This window comes from Bos javanicus, chromosome 14 (assembly GCF_032452875.1).
Source record: "Bos javanicus breed banteng chromosome 14, ARS-OSU_banteng_1.0, whole genome shotgun sequence".
In the NCBI taxonomy this organism is placed as follows: Eukaryota; Metazoa; Chordata; class Mammalia; order Artiodactyla; family Bovidae; genus Bos; species Bos javanicus.
The window spans coordinates 68,054,887-68,071,853 of record NC_083881.1 but is presented as its reverse complement, the minus strand read 5'-3'; the positions used below and the strand labels follow the sequence as shown (position 1 = coordinate 68,071,853).

At 50.6% G+C, this 16,967-nt stretch overlaps 1 protein-coding gene across 1 annotated transcript in view; it reads left to right on the top strand.

The window, feature by feature from the left end:
- Positions 1–16,706, top strand: part of PTDSS1 (phosphatidylserine synthase 1) — a 67,549-nt gene extending 50,843 nt beyond the window's left edge. The window contains exons 10-13 of the mRNA XM_061439319.1: positions 4,169–4,268; positions 12,516–12,584; positions 13,576–13,645; positions 15,605–16,706. Coding sequence (XP_061295303.1) covers positions 4,169–4,268; positions 12,516–12,584; positions 13,576–13,645; positions 15,605–15,714 — 349 coding nt within the window. The 3' untranslated portion in view covers positions 15,715–16,706. The remainder of the gene's footprint in view (positions 1–4,168; positions 4,269–12,515; positions 12,585–13,575; positions 13,646–15,604) is intronic.
- The last annotated feature ends 261 nt before the right edge of the window (positions 16,707–16,967 follow it).

Below are 16,967 nucleotides of genomic sequence, written 5' to 3'. Positions count from 1 at the left end.
AGTCCTTATTGCCAAATACAGACTTAAATTGAAGAAAGTAGGGAAAAACCAGTAGACCATTCAGGTATGACCTAAATCAAATCCCTTATGATTATACAGTGGAAGTGACAAATGGATTCAAGGGATTGGATCTGATATACAGAGTGCCTGAAGAACTATGGACGGAGGTTTGTGATGCTGTAGGAGACAGTGATCAAGACCATCCCAGAGAAAAAGAAAGGCAAAATGGTTGTCTGAGGAGGGCCTTACAAATAGCTGAGAAGAGAAGAGAGGCTAAAGGCAAAGGAGAAAAGGAAAGCTACACCCATCTGAATGCAGAGTTCCAAAGACTACCAAGGAGAGATAAGGAAGCCTTCCTCAGTGATCAATGCAAAGAAATAGAGGAAAACAAAAGAATGGGAAAGACTAGCGATCTCTTCAAGAAAATTAGACATACCAAGGGAACATTTCATGCAAGGATGGGCACAATAAAGGAGAGAAACAGTATGGACCTAACAGAAGCAGAAGATATTAAGAAGAGGTGGCAAATAGATGGGGAAACAATGGAAACTGCGAGACTTTATTTTGGAGGGTTCCAAAATCACTAGTGACTGCATGAAATAAAAGACATTTGCTCCTTGGAAGAAAAGCTGACCAACCTAGACAGCATATTAAAAAGCAGAGACATTACTTTGCCAACAAAGGTCTGTCTAGTCAAAGCTATGGTTTTTCCAGTAATCATGTATGGATGTGAGAGTTGGACTATAAAGAAAGCTGAGCACCAAAGAATTGATGCTTTTGAACTGTGGTGTTGGAGAAGACTCTTGAGAGTCCCTTGGACTGCAAGGAGATCCAACCAATCCATCCTAAAGGAAATCAGACCTGAATATTCACAGGAAGGACTGATGCTGAAGCTGAAACCCCAATATTTTGGCCTCCTGATGTGAAGGAGTGACTCATTGGAAAAGACCCTGATGCTGAGAAAGACTGAAGGCAGGAAAAGGGGACAACAGAGAATGAGATGGTTGGATGACCTGACTGACTCTACGGACTTGAGTTTGAGTGAGCTCCGGTCGTTGGTGATGGACAGGGAAGCCTGGCGTGCTGCAGTCATGGAGTCACAAAGAGTCAGACACGACTGAGTGACTGAACTGAACTGAACATGCTCCTTCACGATAAGGACGGCAACAAGCATGAAGAGGAGGGAGTCCTGGGTTCCATCCAGCCACAGATTGGCCACCTTGCTCAGCCTGGTCAAGATCTGAGATTGAAATTGGCTCTAAGTTGAGGGCAATACCATGGAGCGGCTGCCCAGGGTGAGATGGTTGGTGTTGCCTCAGCTGCCAGGCTTCATAGAGGCTCCCATAGTACCCAGGCCTTTGGCCTCAAGCCCCAGGCCAACAGCAATTGGAGTCCCATAAGGAAGTGATGTTGACCTCCCAGGAGGATGTTACGTTTCAGGACTCCCTCTAAGAGCCAGCGTTGCTGGGTAAGGGGTCCGTGGATAGCTGACGTGATGCATCCCCATTCCTGCTGCTCCCCACATCCCATATCTCCTCCAGGTCTTCACCCTGCTCCCCGGTCTCCTCACAGCAGTTCTCTTCCAGCCGCCAAAATGAGTCTCCACAAAATCAATCCAGTTCAGCCCTCTGCTGCAACACCCCCAGGATTCTCAGGTGCCTCAGACTGAAAGCCGAGCTCTGGGGTGGCCTTTAAGACCCGTGTCACCTCGTGACCTCACGCTGCCCCTTCCCTCCATCCTGACCCCTCCGCCACCCAGTCTCTACTCAAGGGCACCTCTATGGAGAACAGGTCAGCTAAGATTCCTCAGCATGTGGGAACAAGTCATCCTGAAGTTCCTGATTGAAAAGCACTGGTCTTTAGAGCAAATTTCAGGTTGTTATGAAGTCAACTGAGTGAGTCATGACCAGCATTTTTCTGACAGTGAAATGGGGTAGGAAAATGTCAGAGCAAGGGGACAGTTGTTTTGTGTGTTTTGAGGCAGGTTGTGTGTGTGGGAGAGGGGACAAGATGAAAATTGTGTTTCCTGCCATGCGACTCAGGTCACAGAAGTCTGAGAAACACAGCTCTAATCAGCTGGTCACCGAGCTCTCCAAGGGTGCCTCGGTCAGTTGACTGTTTAGAAGCCTGTCACAGTAAAGCCCGCTGTTCTGTCCGCTCAGGGCAGGTGGGCAGACTTCCTTCCGGTTGCAGTCCCTCAGGCCGGCCCAGCCCGGGCTGCGTTGCTTTCTGTGTCCGCCCACGGGAGCCCTTCCCGAAGCTGCTTTGCTGCCCTCTAGTGTCGAATGGTGGTCTCGACCTCAGGGCGACAGCCGACCTCAGCCCTACTCCCTCTGGCCTCCCACGATGCTGGGCTGAAATGCGGCCTTCTCACAAGGGCTGTGCTTTATTGGGCCGGGGTGTGTGTGTGAGGGTGGTCTTTAAAGATTCAGGCAACCACTCCTAAACCTTGTTTGGTTTGCCCCGGGGTACAAGACCACCCCAGACTCTCTAGAGATCCATACTGGAGACTTTCTGCTTTGGTGGTTCTGGCTCCAGGTCTTCAGCTGTTTAGAGCTGTCCATCCATTTGACCATGGCAGTGACCTCTGTGTCTGCAGTGGGGAGGGGGCCTGGGGTCTTCCGGGCCCCTTCCTGCCTTTTCAGAGATTATGCCTGCAACAGGACCAGTCCCTGATTGTCTCGCTTCCCTCCTGAGCAAGGAATACCTAGCGTGGCCTTGTCAGAAGTCGCTATTTCTGGGCAGTCATTGGGATGAAGGGGTGAGCTGTGTTACCCCACCTCCTCAGTTCTTACCTTCAATTTCTGAACCGTAATAAAGATCTGATTTTAATATTCATAAATGAAGTTCTATAATACAAGATTGGCTTTTTTCTTTGATGTTTTAATTCAAGAGTAAAACATGAAAGTTTTTTTTTTAAACATTTTTTTATGTAGCAAAATTCCTACTGATGTAGAGGATAAAGGGTTTTTATTGTCAGCAGAACTGGACACATTAAATCTGGAAATTCCTAGATGGCTGGGAGGAAATGTGATCGCTGCCTTCAAGTTACTGAAAGCCTCACCTGGAAGCTCACGCTCCCCTGTATGACTGTGGAGGGCAGAGTTAGGACTGGGGCAGGAGGAGGCAGGCACCCACTGGAGATAAGGAACAACTTCCCCAAAGCTAAAGAGACTGAAAGAGCAGAAGCAGCTGCCCACAGAGGTGGTGGGTTTCCTGTCCCTGCCAGGGTCTCAACCAAGGGGGTGTCTGTCCACCTGTCATTATGGCTCTGACCAAGATGACATCAAGTGGTCTGTAGCTATGAAAATATACACACTGAGATTGTGGTCTGTGAGGAAGGAAAATATGAAAAATAACTTATTCCTGGAGAGGAATAAAGGGATGAATAGGCAGAGCACAGAGGGCTTTTAGGGCAGTGAAACTATTCCGTCTGACCCTGTAATGGTAGATGCATGTACACTAAGTCACTTCCGTTGTGCCCAGCTCTTTGCAACTGTAGTCCATGGGATTCTCCAGGCAAAAATACTGGAGTGGGTTGCCATGCCCTTCTCCAGGGGGTCTTCCCAACCCAGGGACTGAACTTGCATCTCTCACATCTCCTGCCTTGGCAAGCAGGCTCTTTACCACTAGCACCACCTGGGAACCCCAGTGGTGGGTATGTTACACTTTGAACATCTATCCAAACCCCCAGAATGTACACCACCATCAGAGTGAGCCCTGAGGTAACCTGTGGACTCTGGCTGACTGTGTTCATCATTTGTGACAGATGCGCTGCTCCGGTGGGGGATATTCCTAGAGGGGAAGGCTGTGCATGTGTGAGAGCAGAGAATGGTCGGAAACCTGTACCTTTCCCTCAAGTTTACTATGAGCCTGAAAAACTGCTCTAAAAAGATAATCTGAAGAAAAAGAAGAGAGGAATAACAGTAAAATAGCCTTTTTAATTAAATCTATCTATCTATCTATATATATATATAATGCATGTAATATGTATTGTCTTTAAAGAAAGCACAGTAGACTAGAGCACTGTCATTTTGTAGGGGACTTGCTTTGTGTTTGGAGCAGAAATCTTTTGACCTGCTGAACTTTCTGATGGAATTATGCATGTTTCTGTTAATGCGTTATATTCTAATGAGTTTGTTATTTAACCTCTTGTTCTGTGTCACAGGGTCATTGGTTTCCTGGAAGCTATTGTCTGCATAAAATTTGGACAAGATCTCTTCTCTAAGACCCAAATACTCTATGTTGTGCTTTGGCTTCTTTGCGTGGTAAGTCATTACTTTTCTACCTTGAAGTGTTAAACTCCCCATGGTCTCTTCTAGAAGAAAAACAAGACCGTCTTGTGCACCAAGGTTTCTTAGACATTTATAGAAGGCAAGACATAATACTTGTAATAGCCCAAGATTGGCCATGGGATGAAGTTCAAGAACAAATACACAGGACCACGTGGCACCCCAAATTGGTCCCCTTTGTAGGTCTGATCACATGCCCCCAGCAGGTGCATAATTATACTCCCATTTGTTTCACTCGTGAGCATTCGCCTGCATTTGCTGAGAATGTCAGGTCTGCCTTGAAGGGACAGTTCCCGAGCCCTGTAATGTGTATATTACCAAGTGTTCATGTACAAAACGACAGACTCTGGTTTACAGGCCATGTAAGGGGAGGGGGTTTGGAGGCAATCAGGCCACGCTATTTCTTCTCCCCTGGCCAATGTTATATATAGGCCACGCTTGTGTTGGGTGTGTTTTCCTCTCTGAAGGGAAGAGTCCTAGGGGCCTCCAGCTTCATTGTCCTGGGACATTTCCCTCATCTCTCAAATGAAACAGGATCTTACCTAAAAAATTTTTTAAATTTAAAATTCTGTGATTGTCCTTTTAATTTGTTTTGTTACTTTGGAGAAAACTCTTATTTTACATTTAAGATTCTTCGCTTTTAGTCTAGAAAATTAACTCGGGCTTTTAAAAAATTTTTATTATTACCACTTAAACTTCAAACGTGGAAGTACATAAGGTCGCTCCCCCTTCACGTAACGCATCACCCAGATTCAGCAGTTACCCACCAGTGGCCGGTCTCATGTCCTTCTGTTCCACACACACCATCCCTACCCCAGCTTACTCGGAAGCAGGCCCACTTTTCCTGTTTCAGGATGTCTTTCTAAAAAAAGACAGGAAGGCTTTTCTGTTTAGTGCAACCGCCATGATATTATCACAGTGGAAACAGAATTCAGCCCTTCATACTGTTCAGTGTTTCCTTCAAGTTTGTATTTTCTAACAGTTTATTTGAATCAGCATCTACTCATTGCAATTGGTTTGCATGCCTCTTTTAATCTACATGTTTCCCTCCATCTCTAGCACTTTCTCCTTTGCAGTTTATTTGTTGAAGAAACAGACTCTTTTGTCCTGTAGGTTTTCCCCTTGTCATCAGGTTTTACTGATGCCATCCTTACTGTCATTTACCAGATTTCTTTGTCTTCTGTATTTTCTATAAATTGGTAGCTGGATCTAGAGGCTTAATCAGATTCAAGTCTTTGTTTGTTTGTTTGTGTTTTCCTTTGGCAGGACTGAACTTTGTATTTTTAAAGTGTTTTTATTGTCTTTCACGGTGTCTATTTTTAGGATTACTTGTTAGAAATCCTAACTATGCCAGGGCACCTTGAGCCTGTGCTGTTTTATCTTGAATAGTGAAAGGGGAGAAGGATCTCGTTTGTCCTCAAACTCCAGAATTCAAGCTCAGATGTATTTTTTCCATCACAGTGAGACAAGATGTAAGGATTGGTTGCGGGGGAAGCGTGTCAGACGGGCCAGGAACTGTTACTCTTTGCTCCTCACATTTCTCTCTGGCATGGGCACTCCGGCTCTGTGAATTGTAGCGGGTACACATGGTAGGCAGGTGCAGCCCTCACCTGGCGCCAAGGGGACCACAGGCAGGTTAAGGCCGGCGGGACTCCTGAGATGTGGGCAGAAGGCGCTTTTCATCACAGCCTATTGCAGGCCTCCTCCGGGGGCATCAGTAGCCAGAAGAGTCTCCTCACGGCCGGCCGTGTCCAGAGAGCTGTCTCTGGTCACCCAGTTGGCTGGGCCCCTCCAGTCTCTGTTTTAGAGACTTTCACTCTGTTTTGCTGATTAGACACTTAGCATCCGCCTCCTTAGGCTGGTGAATTTTGATGCACCTTGGTGTCTATGTGATGGTAACTTTATCGAGGACACGACCAGTTTCTCAATCTCTCCATCCCTTAGCGTGGTCCCTTGTAAGTCTGTCATGTGGCCGAGTGCTCATCAGAGCTGCCCTGATGTGGAGCCACACAGGTAGGTGACTGGCAAAGATGAGATTTATTCATACTTACCGTGCGCCAGGCGCTGCTCGAAGCACTTTTCACACATTGCATATTTGACTTTACACTTTGAGGGGATACTTTGTTATCTCCTCTTTCCCAGATAAAGGCACAGAGAGGTCCCCCTAACTTACCTAAGGTCACACAGGTTGTCCATGGCAGAGCCAGGGCTCAAACCCAGAGAGTCTGGCTAGAGATTTCCGCTCCCCTCTCCACGGGGGTTCCCCTCGGAGGCCCTCCAAGGGCACGTGGGCATTACCTCTGCCGACTACTGATGCTCAGACGTCATCTCGGTGTGTGTGCACAGAACCCAAGGAGCTCCGGAGAGAGCAGCCGACAAGCTGGGTGCAGCTCAGGCGATCACGTGTGCTCGGGTTCACCCGGGATCACAGTGCACGGTTCTCCCATCCTGTGGGCACCCAGCCTAAGCCCCGAGGCGAGGCGGCCGCCGCCTCCCAACATCACCCCTCAAGTCAGCCATAGGGCTCCCCGCCACGTGACCCAGCTTCACCTCGTCCTCTCCCATCTTCTCCATCCTGCCCTTCAGATCCGTTCTCCACTCTGGTGCCAAAGCGGTCTTGCAGAATTCAGGTCGGAATCCCTTCCTCCCCGCTTAGAATCAGTCTCGATTGCTGGGGCTTGAGAGGGCCCAAGAGAACGGTATCTCGCCCCCACCACCAGGTTCAGAGCAGTTAGGAGACAGGCAGGAAGAAGGAAGGCTGTGGAGGGCAGAAGCAGCCGCTGTATGACCGGGAGCCCACATTCTCAGTGTCCGCGTCCGATGCCAATGAGAGCCTTCCAATCGCGAGCCCAGGAGCAGACACACTTTGCTCTCCAGCCTCAGAAAAGCCGGCCTCCCCTCGCTGAGAAAGGAAGTGGCCCGCTTGCTCATCCCTGTTCCCCAGTCAGTTAAGACACACTGCCCCCTGGGGAAGGGGTGAGGGAAAGCCGCAGGGTTACCCTGGGAAGCTCCCTCTGCGGGGCAGAAACGGCGGGAAGGAAGATGGGTCCCCAGCGCACACCCAGCAGCAGGAATACGAAGTGCCCGCGTGTTCGGGGCCGTCACTGCCTGGGTGGTTCTCACACCCAGCCCTGCAGTCCCCAGTCCTCAGGCTCCACCAGACTGTTCCCGGTTACTGAACACCTCAGCTCGTCGTCCTTCCAGACCTGTCCTGCCTGTACCCGAGAGGTTTCCTTTGCCCACGCTGAGTGCTTTGCCCTGCTTTTTCCTCCACCTGGTGAACCTTAAAGCCAAGACCAACCTTCCATCTGCGCCCCGCGTGCAGTACACTCCGGCCTGCAAGGCAGACGAGAGGACTCCCTCCTGCGCGGCCCAGTCCCATTCTGTTCATACCTCCTCAAGCTCTGGCCCCAGCGTGACATTTTCTGTGGTGTTTATGTCGGTCTCCTCAACCTGGCACTTCCTGCTGCTCACAGAGAATAAGTCTCCATCGTCCTTTTGTGCCAGGGACGCTAGCACAGCATCTGGTGCACGGGAAACACTCATCAAATGCAGGGAGACGAGGGGGGTGAGGTCCAGAGACGGAGACCAGGAGACCCAGACACGTATGACGAGACAGGCAGGCGTGAAGACTCGAAGCGCCCCCGCGCCGGAGTCACAGGAAGATGGCGGCCTGTTTGGGGAGCGAGGGCGAGAGCAAGGCGGAGGAGGGGGGGGTCGGACGTGTCTGCCTGGGACCAGCTCTGTGTGTCGGTGGGAATTCAGGGTTTTTTTTTTTTTCAGTGGAAAGACTGCCTCACGGAGCAGCTGGAGGCCGGGAGAGCATGGAAGGGATGGGACAGAGGAGGGCTGAGCCTGAGGGTGTCGCTGGGAGCTCAGGGAGGGCCTGTCCCAGGCAGTGGCGTTGAAGGTGCAGAGAAAGGGCGGCAGGAACCTGGCCCAGCAGGCGTCCCCTCGTCAGAGCTGGGGAGGGCGGCTCCAGCTTTCCTGTTTGGGCCACTGGTGGCTTCCGGTACTAGTGATTGATTGAGGGGTATCCGAGAAGCTCGTTGAAAGGAGGTGTGTTAAGGTATGAGGGACCGATTTACAGGTGAGGGTGTCTTGTGTCATTGGAAGTTCTGGTCTGTCCAGGAGCTCTGAAAAGACTTGGTCAGCAGTGGAGACACAGAGTCAGGAGGTGTCCATGCTTGGGGTAAATGGTAGGAGCCATCAGCTTGGTAAGAGTCGGGGGCCATAGTGAGGGGAGAGGCTGGCTGAGGATGGGGACCAGGGAGCAGCCACATTTTAGAGGCTGGGCCAGGGACGAGAAACAGCCACGGGGAAGAGGACTTTGCAGATAAGCAGAATCCCCCAGTTAGTGTTGTCATGAGTGCCATGGAAGGGGAGCTGGCCTGAAGAGAAGCCTTTGGCTGGGATGATTAGGGGCCCCCACGGCCTTGCACATGTTTCAGTTAGAGAAAAAGAGTGGAAATAAAGTGTGGGTTTAATAAATATTAAAAGATGTGTGTGCCCGGCACATTTTATAATCACGGTTTTTAATTAAAGATCAAGATTGGTCTCAGTCTTAGGAGGGAGGCAAACATTTTTCAGTAAGAGAACAAGTTTACGCCATGTCTCCACGCTAAGAGAAACAAAGCCCCCAGTTATTTGCCTTGATTGGGAAGAGAGTATACACAGAATTTGTGATTAATATAGAAATAAAGGCCCCGTATGCTGGTTGATAAGCTGCCACAGCACCAGTTGTCTAATGAGTCTGGGTGGATTTGAATGCTGGTAACCATAATATGGAAGCCACACCTGGGCCTGTGTGCTGCCTTGGTTCTCAGCCCTCACGTTTTTTCTTTCCTTTTTTTTTCTTTTTCCTTCTCTTTCTTTAAACAAAATCTGCACAATTGCTATTTAAATGCCAGGCCTTGACATTTTAAGTAGGTACTTGCCTAGATTTCCAGAGGTGTGATTGCAAACCCATAAATTACAAGCTTTTGTCTCCTGGGACAAGTGTGAAAAGGGCCTCTTTTACCCAGATGAAGTGGTAAATTTGGCCACCACAGCAGGTCCTTTGCATGGCGGTTGTGATGATAAGCATCTGCCACGCAGCACCTGCCAGTGTTTGCCTGCCCCTCCCCCCCCGCCCCCCCTGCAAAGCAAGGTCTGCCCAGCTGTCTGCTCCTGGAGCAGCCCTAAGCTGCCAGTCTGCCCTCCCAGGGCAGGAGAGAAAGCTGGGGGAAGAAAGCCCCGCACGTCTGCCCTCTGGTGGGCGAGATGCGCAATGACGACCCCCGCAGCACAGTCACGGACTGGTCCCTGGAGGTGGAACCCCGCCTCCCTCCCCTCCTTTGCAACCTAGGCTGTCCTGCTCTCTCCCTGAGGAGCTGACACACGTAGTTTTACGTGCTACAGATCCCCTAGTCTTCCCACTCTTGCCATGCCGTGAAAACAGTACATTTAATATATGATGCCGTATATTAGAAATCTGAATAAGTACTGGACTGTGTTAAAGATTAGAAGTCGTGTTTCATTTTATAATTTTAGTATATTCATTCATGGCTTAGTATTTTGATGGGGAGATACGAGCTTTCTTAAATAAAAAAAACACCTGAATATACACCAGTTTCAATAAGGATTTAATTTTTTTTTAAATGAACTAGTGGGTCTTCTTATATTTCATGTTCTCTCCCCGCCATTCCGCTATTCCCACTTCACTGGCATGGAAGGACCAGGGGAGCACTCAGATTCCTTTCTTTTTTGACCCGTAAGGTGACTCCGTGCACCCAGCAGACGCTCCATGAATGTCGCTGACCCGGAGGAACTGGACCCGGACTATGCTATAGGCCGCCCGTGACGAGAAGGCGCAGCCCCTCGTCCCCTTCAGTCCGGGCTCCGCCCTCCGGACTGCGGGCTGGGCACACTAGCTCCTCCCATGATGCCTTTCTTCCCCCGGGAATGGATGAATGGACAGATAAATAATGGATAGCGCTCTAAAGACATGTAGACCTGAAATTAGCATTTGTTTTGATAGACACCCCTAAAATTTGATCCAGGTATGTAAAGAAACCTGTGTTCTGGTTTCAGTCTTGCCACCCTCTAACTGTGCATCTTTAAGAAGGTCATTGCCTCTCTGAGCTTTATTCCTCTGCTGTGAGATGAGGATTGAGATTAACACCTCTAGATTTAAAGTTATGACTCTTAGAAAGAACTGAAATTATTCAAGAAGAGAAGATTATAGCATAATTTCACAACTATTCCCATGGCTGAGTCAACGGGACAGGTCCCCAGTAGGAAACGCAGTGGAAGAGATGGAGGTTAGACCTTGAGGACCATGTTCTGTCAGTGGGTTCCCAAAGTAAGGACTTCTGAAGAAACAGAATAGCAGAAGCGCTGAGGAATTGATGCTTTCAAACTGCGGTGCTGGAGAAGACTCTTGAGAGTCCCCTGGACAGCAAGAGATCCAACCAGTCCATCCTAAAGGAAATCAGTCCTGAATGTTCATTGGAAGGACTGCTGCTGAAGCTGAAGCTCCAATACTTTGGCCACCTGATGCGAAGAGCTGACTCGTTGGAAAAGACCTTGATGCTGGAAATGCTTGAAGGCAGGAGGAGAAGGGGATGACAGAGGATGAGATGGTTGGATGGCATCACCGACTCGATGGACATGAGTTTGAGTAAGCTCCAGAAGATGGTGAGGGGCAGGGAAGCCTGGCGTGCTGCAGCCTGTGGGGTCGCAAAGAGTCAGACACGACTGAGCGACTGAACGACACCATGTAACAGCAGAACGGGCAGTTTGCTTGGTTTTGGCGACTCCCTCATGGTCACGAGGGGACGCTGAGGCCCGGCTGGGGGCCTTTCCTGTCCTGTCACATGGTGTGGTCCAGGCAGCCAGGAACTTCCCCCAGCTTTCAGTTTTTTGACATATTTTTAAACTCTAGATTTCTAGGTGCTATTTTTTCCCTTAAATTAGAGCATAATTTAGGGTGTAGGGCTGGTGGGGTACACCAGGGGGGAGTGGAGGTGATCCCAGACTCTAGGTAACCATGGACCATGCATGTGTGTTTTCACAGTCTCACAAGACAACTTGACCTTGTCTTTATTTTCCGATCTACCTAACAGAAAAACAGAAGCAGTCAGAACTGGGATCGCAGTGGGGCCGCTGAGACTAAACAGTGCCGTGCCCAGGGCAGCAGTGTCCTGCTGGGCCCCCTGGCACCACTGTGACCCTACACGGAAGGAAAGCTGCTTTTTCATTCAGAAACCCTCTTCCTGGGCTTCCCTGGTGTTCCAGTGGTTAAGAATCCACCTCGCAATGCAGGGGACCCTGGTTCGATCCTGGTTGAGGGAAGATCCCACCTGCAGTGGGGCAGTCAGCCCCTGCTCCCCAACTCCGAGCCCACGTGCCATAGAGCTCATGCTGTACCACAAGAGAAGCCACCATAGTGAGAAGCCTGCACACTGCAACGGAGAGCTTGGCACAACTAGAGAAAGTCTGCATGCAGTAAGGAAGGCCCGGCGGAACCAAAATATAAATATTAAAAAAAAAAATCCTGTTTCCCTCAGAAGCTGACCGGCTGAGTCCTCCTAATTGACTTTAGTGATGGGGGGCAGGGTGCAGAGGATGGACTGTGAGAATCAGACCCCAAAAAGAGGCACAAGATAGAGGCTGATACGTGCTCTTAGCCAGAAGCCACAGAGCTGCTCAGAAAATGCACCTACCTGATCCCACACCTGGAAGAGATCGTCATTCTGACGGCAGAGTCACAGTGATAACCACATGAAGTGAAATGAATGTCTCTCAGTCGTGTCTGACTCTTTGTGACCCCATGGACTATACAGTCCATGGAATTCTCCAGGCCAGAATACTGGAGTGGGTAGCCGTTCCCTTCTCTAGGGGATCTTCCCAACCCAGGGATCGAACCCAGGTCTCCCACATTGCAGGCCGATTCTTCACTTTACTAGCTGAGCTATCAGGGAAGCCCAGCCAACCATGGAGACACTGGTAACCAAGGTCTCCCAGCTTCTCTCTCAGAAAGCCCTCGCGGTCTTCCTCGATGCCTCCCGGGGTCATCGCTGCCGCACCCAGCTGTGCTGTAACCGGCGTCCTGGGGCAGGAGGCAGAAACTCCTGGAGACGCCATGTGTGAATTCCCATCGAAATCCTAAAGTTCGGGAAAATGGAATTTTTGGTTGCACCCTCATTCTAAAACTGTTTTGTGCTTGTTTTTCTCTTCCAGGCTTTCACCACCTTCCTGTGCCTGTATGGCATGGTTTGGTATGCGGAGCACTACGGTCACCGAGAAAAGGTATACAGGGGAATGCAGAGATGGCTTTTTGTGTCTGATCACACCCTGCTTGGCACTGTAGCTGGGAGCACAGTCACGGAGGATGGGGCGTGGCGGGCAGCGCGTGGGCAGGGTGTCAGCGCCCTCTGCCCCGCCCCCCCACCGCCCCAAACACAGCCGGTTCAGAATTCACTTCCTATAATTGCCATTCTTGCTTGGGACTGCCCTGTTCAATAGCTCCCGTACTTTTATCCTCATTTCTTACGAGGGCTAAAACTTTTAAAATTATTTGCGAATTCTTTTTGTTTGTTTTTAATTGCGGGGCAAGCCCGGGACCAGTTTTTGCAAAGCTGGGTCTTTCACCCTGCGCAGGCCTCCTCCTGCGTCCCAGCCTGGGGCTCCCTTGCAGAAACTCTCGCCCTGCTTACTTCGTTGTGTGTGCATGTGTGCGGGCGTGCTCAGCCACTCGGTCGTGTCCTACTCTCTGAGACCCCATGGACTGTAGATCGCCAGGCTCCTCTGTGGGATTTCCCAGGCAAGACTGATGGAGGGGGTTGCCATTTTAGTCCTCCAGGGGATCTTCCTGAGCCAGGGATTGAACCGGAGTCTCCAGTGCTTCCTGCGTTAGCAGGCGGATTCTTTACCACTGAGCTACCTGGGAAGCCCTCCTTTCCTAGTAGAGGAGGATTAAGGTAGAGGATTGATGTGAGGGGGCTTAAAACACTATAGCAGTCTCGTCAACTGGGATTTTTTTTAAGTGAAAATAGCAGCTTTCATCCTCTATTTATCCTTTTAGTCTAAGGAGCTAAAGGCACTTTCTAGAAGATCTGTTCTGCATCACTTGGGAGTAGCCTTGCTCTTAGAGCTAAGAGCCTGAGCACCAGGCGGTCCTGCCCTTGCTGGTGGGGGTCCCTAGCCCAGGAGAGGCCTGGGTGGAGCACCCTTCCTTGTTTGCTGGCACCCTCCCCTTGGGAGCACTCCATCCCACCACTAAGCCTGCCTCTCTCTCTAGACCTACTCAGAGTGTGAAGATGGCACCTACAGTCCGGACATCTCCTGGCCTCACGGGAAAGGTTCAAAAGGTATTTTTCTCTCGCTTTTTCCTGCTTATTGCTCAAGGCCCCCAAAGCCCAGTAAAGGGATTTCTATTCAGAATTTATCCTTATCCTCTGAATATTGATAAATATCTGGAGCCCTAAATGGTCTCCAACCTACTCACTTGCATGTCTCCTGTTACTTATTAAGAAACAAGCAAAAAAAAAAGAAACAAGCAAAGTGCTCATAGGTTCTGCCCAAGAAACTTGGCTTCATAAGAAGAGGCGCTGTGTGGTTCTGCCTCCTCTGAGATAAAAGGACAGAGCGAGACCCCACTGTCTCAGCCATCCTGATGGGGATGTTCCTCCTCTTGGCTTTCATTGTGAGTGAGAGGGGTTAGGAAGAGTTGTGCGCCAGGAGAGAAGCCTTTCAAAAAAGAGGCGGATCTGCTTGATCGAGTTGATTCAAGAGACAGACCATCGTCAGAGGGATTTCAGCAGTGTAGTCAGGGATCTCCCACTGGCCTCTCCCCAAGGAGCATTCTGGAAAGATTTGGGGCCACCTGGTTATTTTTAAAGAATTTGGCTTGTAGAAAAATGACCCCGAGGACGCTCCACTAGACAGTGCTTTGTCAGTTATGAACTGATCATGGGACTTGACTAAAAGGAGAGACGTGAACACCAGAGATCTTGAATGTCAACCCTAAGACTGGCTCAGCAAAGCGGGGGTGAGGGAGGGACAGCTCTGCTGAGTTGCTCTCCTGATTCTTCGGGGTGAAGCTCAGCACAGCTCTCCCTGGGAAAACGCTGCAGAGTGCTGGTCACCCTGCTGGAGGTGGTTTCTCCTGAATCCACCAACTACTGTGGACTGCGGATGGAGGTGGGCACAGGGTTTCTCCCCTGGGGGCTCCCTTATTCAGAACCACTCCCCCGCCCCTGCCGCCCCAGCTCAGAGATCAGTCCGTGGCACTTCCAGGTTCTCCAGTGACAAGACTACAAGATATAAGCAATGGTAGAGATACGTTGAAATGGAAGGTAGGCCGACGGTTTAAAAAACAAACAGAACCTGAGCCCTGGAGCAGAGAATCTTGGCTCTGCTGCTAGGCCAGAGGTTGTCCACGTGCCCAACTCTGGGGCAGAGCCAGTCTCCTGCCAGGAAGTTCCAATGACCTTCCAGACCTTACACACCCCTTGCCCGGAATGCCCACCCCCACCCCAGCTCCACTGCCCCGGCCCCACCGTCCAGCTGGCTGGGGACCTGCTGATTGCTCAGCTCTCAGCCCATGTAGACGCCTTTCTCTGAGCTCCCACACGACGGAGCGTGACAAAGGATGCCGGCCCTGTAGACCTTGAGCCTCTTGCGGGCCCGCGGTATCTTCCCAGGTGACTCTCGGCTGCCCGTCCTGAGTAGTGGGAGGCCTCTAGGTCAGACCCCCGAAGTCGTGTAATAGCTTTCATATCTGTCAAGTCAAGAATTCATTCCAGTTTAGAGATTTAGAAACTACGGTTTGCAGCCGACCAAGGTGGGGAAAACGTCACTGGTGTGTCCTTCGGTTGCGAAGGTAGACTCGACACCCACATGGTGTAAGTTTTCACGGGCTCTCCTCTGTGCTCTGATGTGATCTATGCTCTCACTTCTGGCCCCCAACGCCATGGACCACAGTCCACCCTGCGGGGAGTGTAAAACATCCTCAGGACACCCAGGCCCTAGCTGTGCTAGTTAGCCGAGGGCCTGGGCTTCTATCAGTCAAGTCAGTCAGTTCAGTGGCTCAGTCATGTCCGACTCGCTGCGACCCCATGGACTGCAGCACACCAGGCCTCCCTGTTCAAACCCATGTCCACTGGGGCGTGTATGCGTTGGTTTATTAGCAAGGTCACTAGATGGCGCCCGAGGATCAGTGGAAGAGCAGCGGGCAGCCCGGGCAGGGAGAGCAGGGGCAGAAGGCCAGAGCCTGGGCCCGCAGCCCACAACGATGCTGACGGCGTGTCCCGATTCCTCTTGACCAGGTTCTGAAGACGGCCCCCCCAAGCATCCAGGCAACAGCGAGAGCCATTCTTCCAGAAGAAGGAATCGACATTCCAAGTCAAAAGTCACCAACGGAGTGGGAAAGAAATGAAAAGACCCTGGTTCATAATAATACAAGATGTGTCCAGGGAGTGCCTAGAACTGGGAGGGGACGGAATCGGCTGGACTTGCCGGGAGGAGGGAGGTTGAAAGGCACAGCGTGATCGGGAAGGAACAGGGCTGGAGAGGGGGTCGTTATTTGAGAGCGTGGGTCTTGTTTCCCACAGCCCAGCCCCGAAGGGCAGATGATTGCAGGAGGGGCTCGGGCCTTTGGGGGTCCCTGGTAACTTCAGCACTTGGCCACCGGTAGCAGGACGGTGCTCGGAGGAGGAGATGGTAGCTCTTTACTCAGTTGCCGGAGCAGCTTTGTGCTTCCTGTGTGGGGGGTGCCGTTTAAACATCTTCACTGAGACAGGGCATCCCACCGGGACAGCTGATGGACAGGTCGCCACCATTTTCTTTCTCTGAATCTGCCCTTCCACTTGACTGACTGGTTTTAAGCCCAGCCCACTTGACTATGTTTTATTTCCTTACTGCTTGTTTTTTAAGTTGGGATGCTTATATAAGCCTTCAGAAGCCACTGCTGACGTTGAATTGGAGGAGGGCTCCCCTCTCTCCTGGAGGAAAAAAAGTGGGGAGCTTTGGTGTTACATTTAGTAACCTCCTCCCCCCTTTAGGACCTGAAACCACATGTGGCAGGTAGACACCAGGCTGCGGGAAGGTTAGCTCCCCACACAGGATCCTGGGCGTTAGACCAGAACGTTCCCGTTCCCTCGCCAGTGTCCCTGGTCAGACTTAGCCACAGCGCACAGGCGGGAACCTCCCCGGAGGCAGTGCTCGCGACCCCGCCCCCAGCCAGGTGCCTTTTCCATTTTACTAGTTTTCTTTCATGGTGTGTTGCTGACGTTGTCTTTTAGTCCCACGTGAGGTGCTGGTGAGTATTCCCTTTCATCCGTGCCATGCTCTAGACCACTGACCCTGATAGTTCACCACCTCTGATGGATCCCTGTTTTAAATAAAATGGTTCGAGTTAAAACCCATCAACTTTGGCCTCCGTTAAGTGCTCATTTCTTTGTATCTTATTGGTGCTTTTCACTGTTTGTAAGCAATCGCTGTGTTTTTCAAGTGGCTTTAGGATACTGTGAATATGTTTGTGTTTTATGTAGTGAGAAGAAAAGAGAAAAAATATATATGTATTTTAGAGGGCTTGCAGACACATATGTTCCTTTTCCTAAACTTCCCAAGCAATCAATAGGAAGTGAACAAGATAGTCATTGTTGTCTTTTGCGTGTGTGCGCTAAGGGA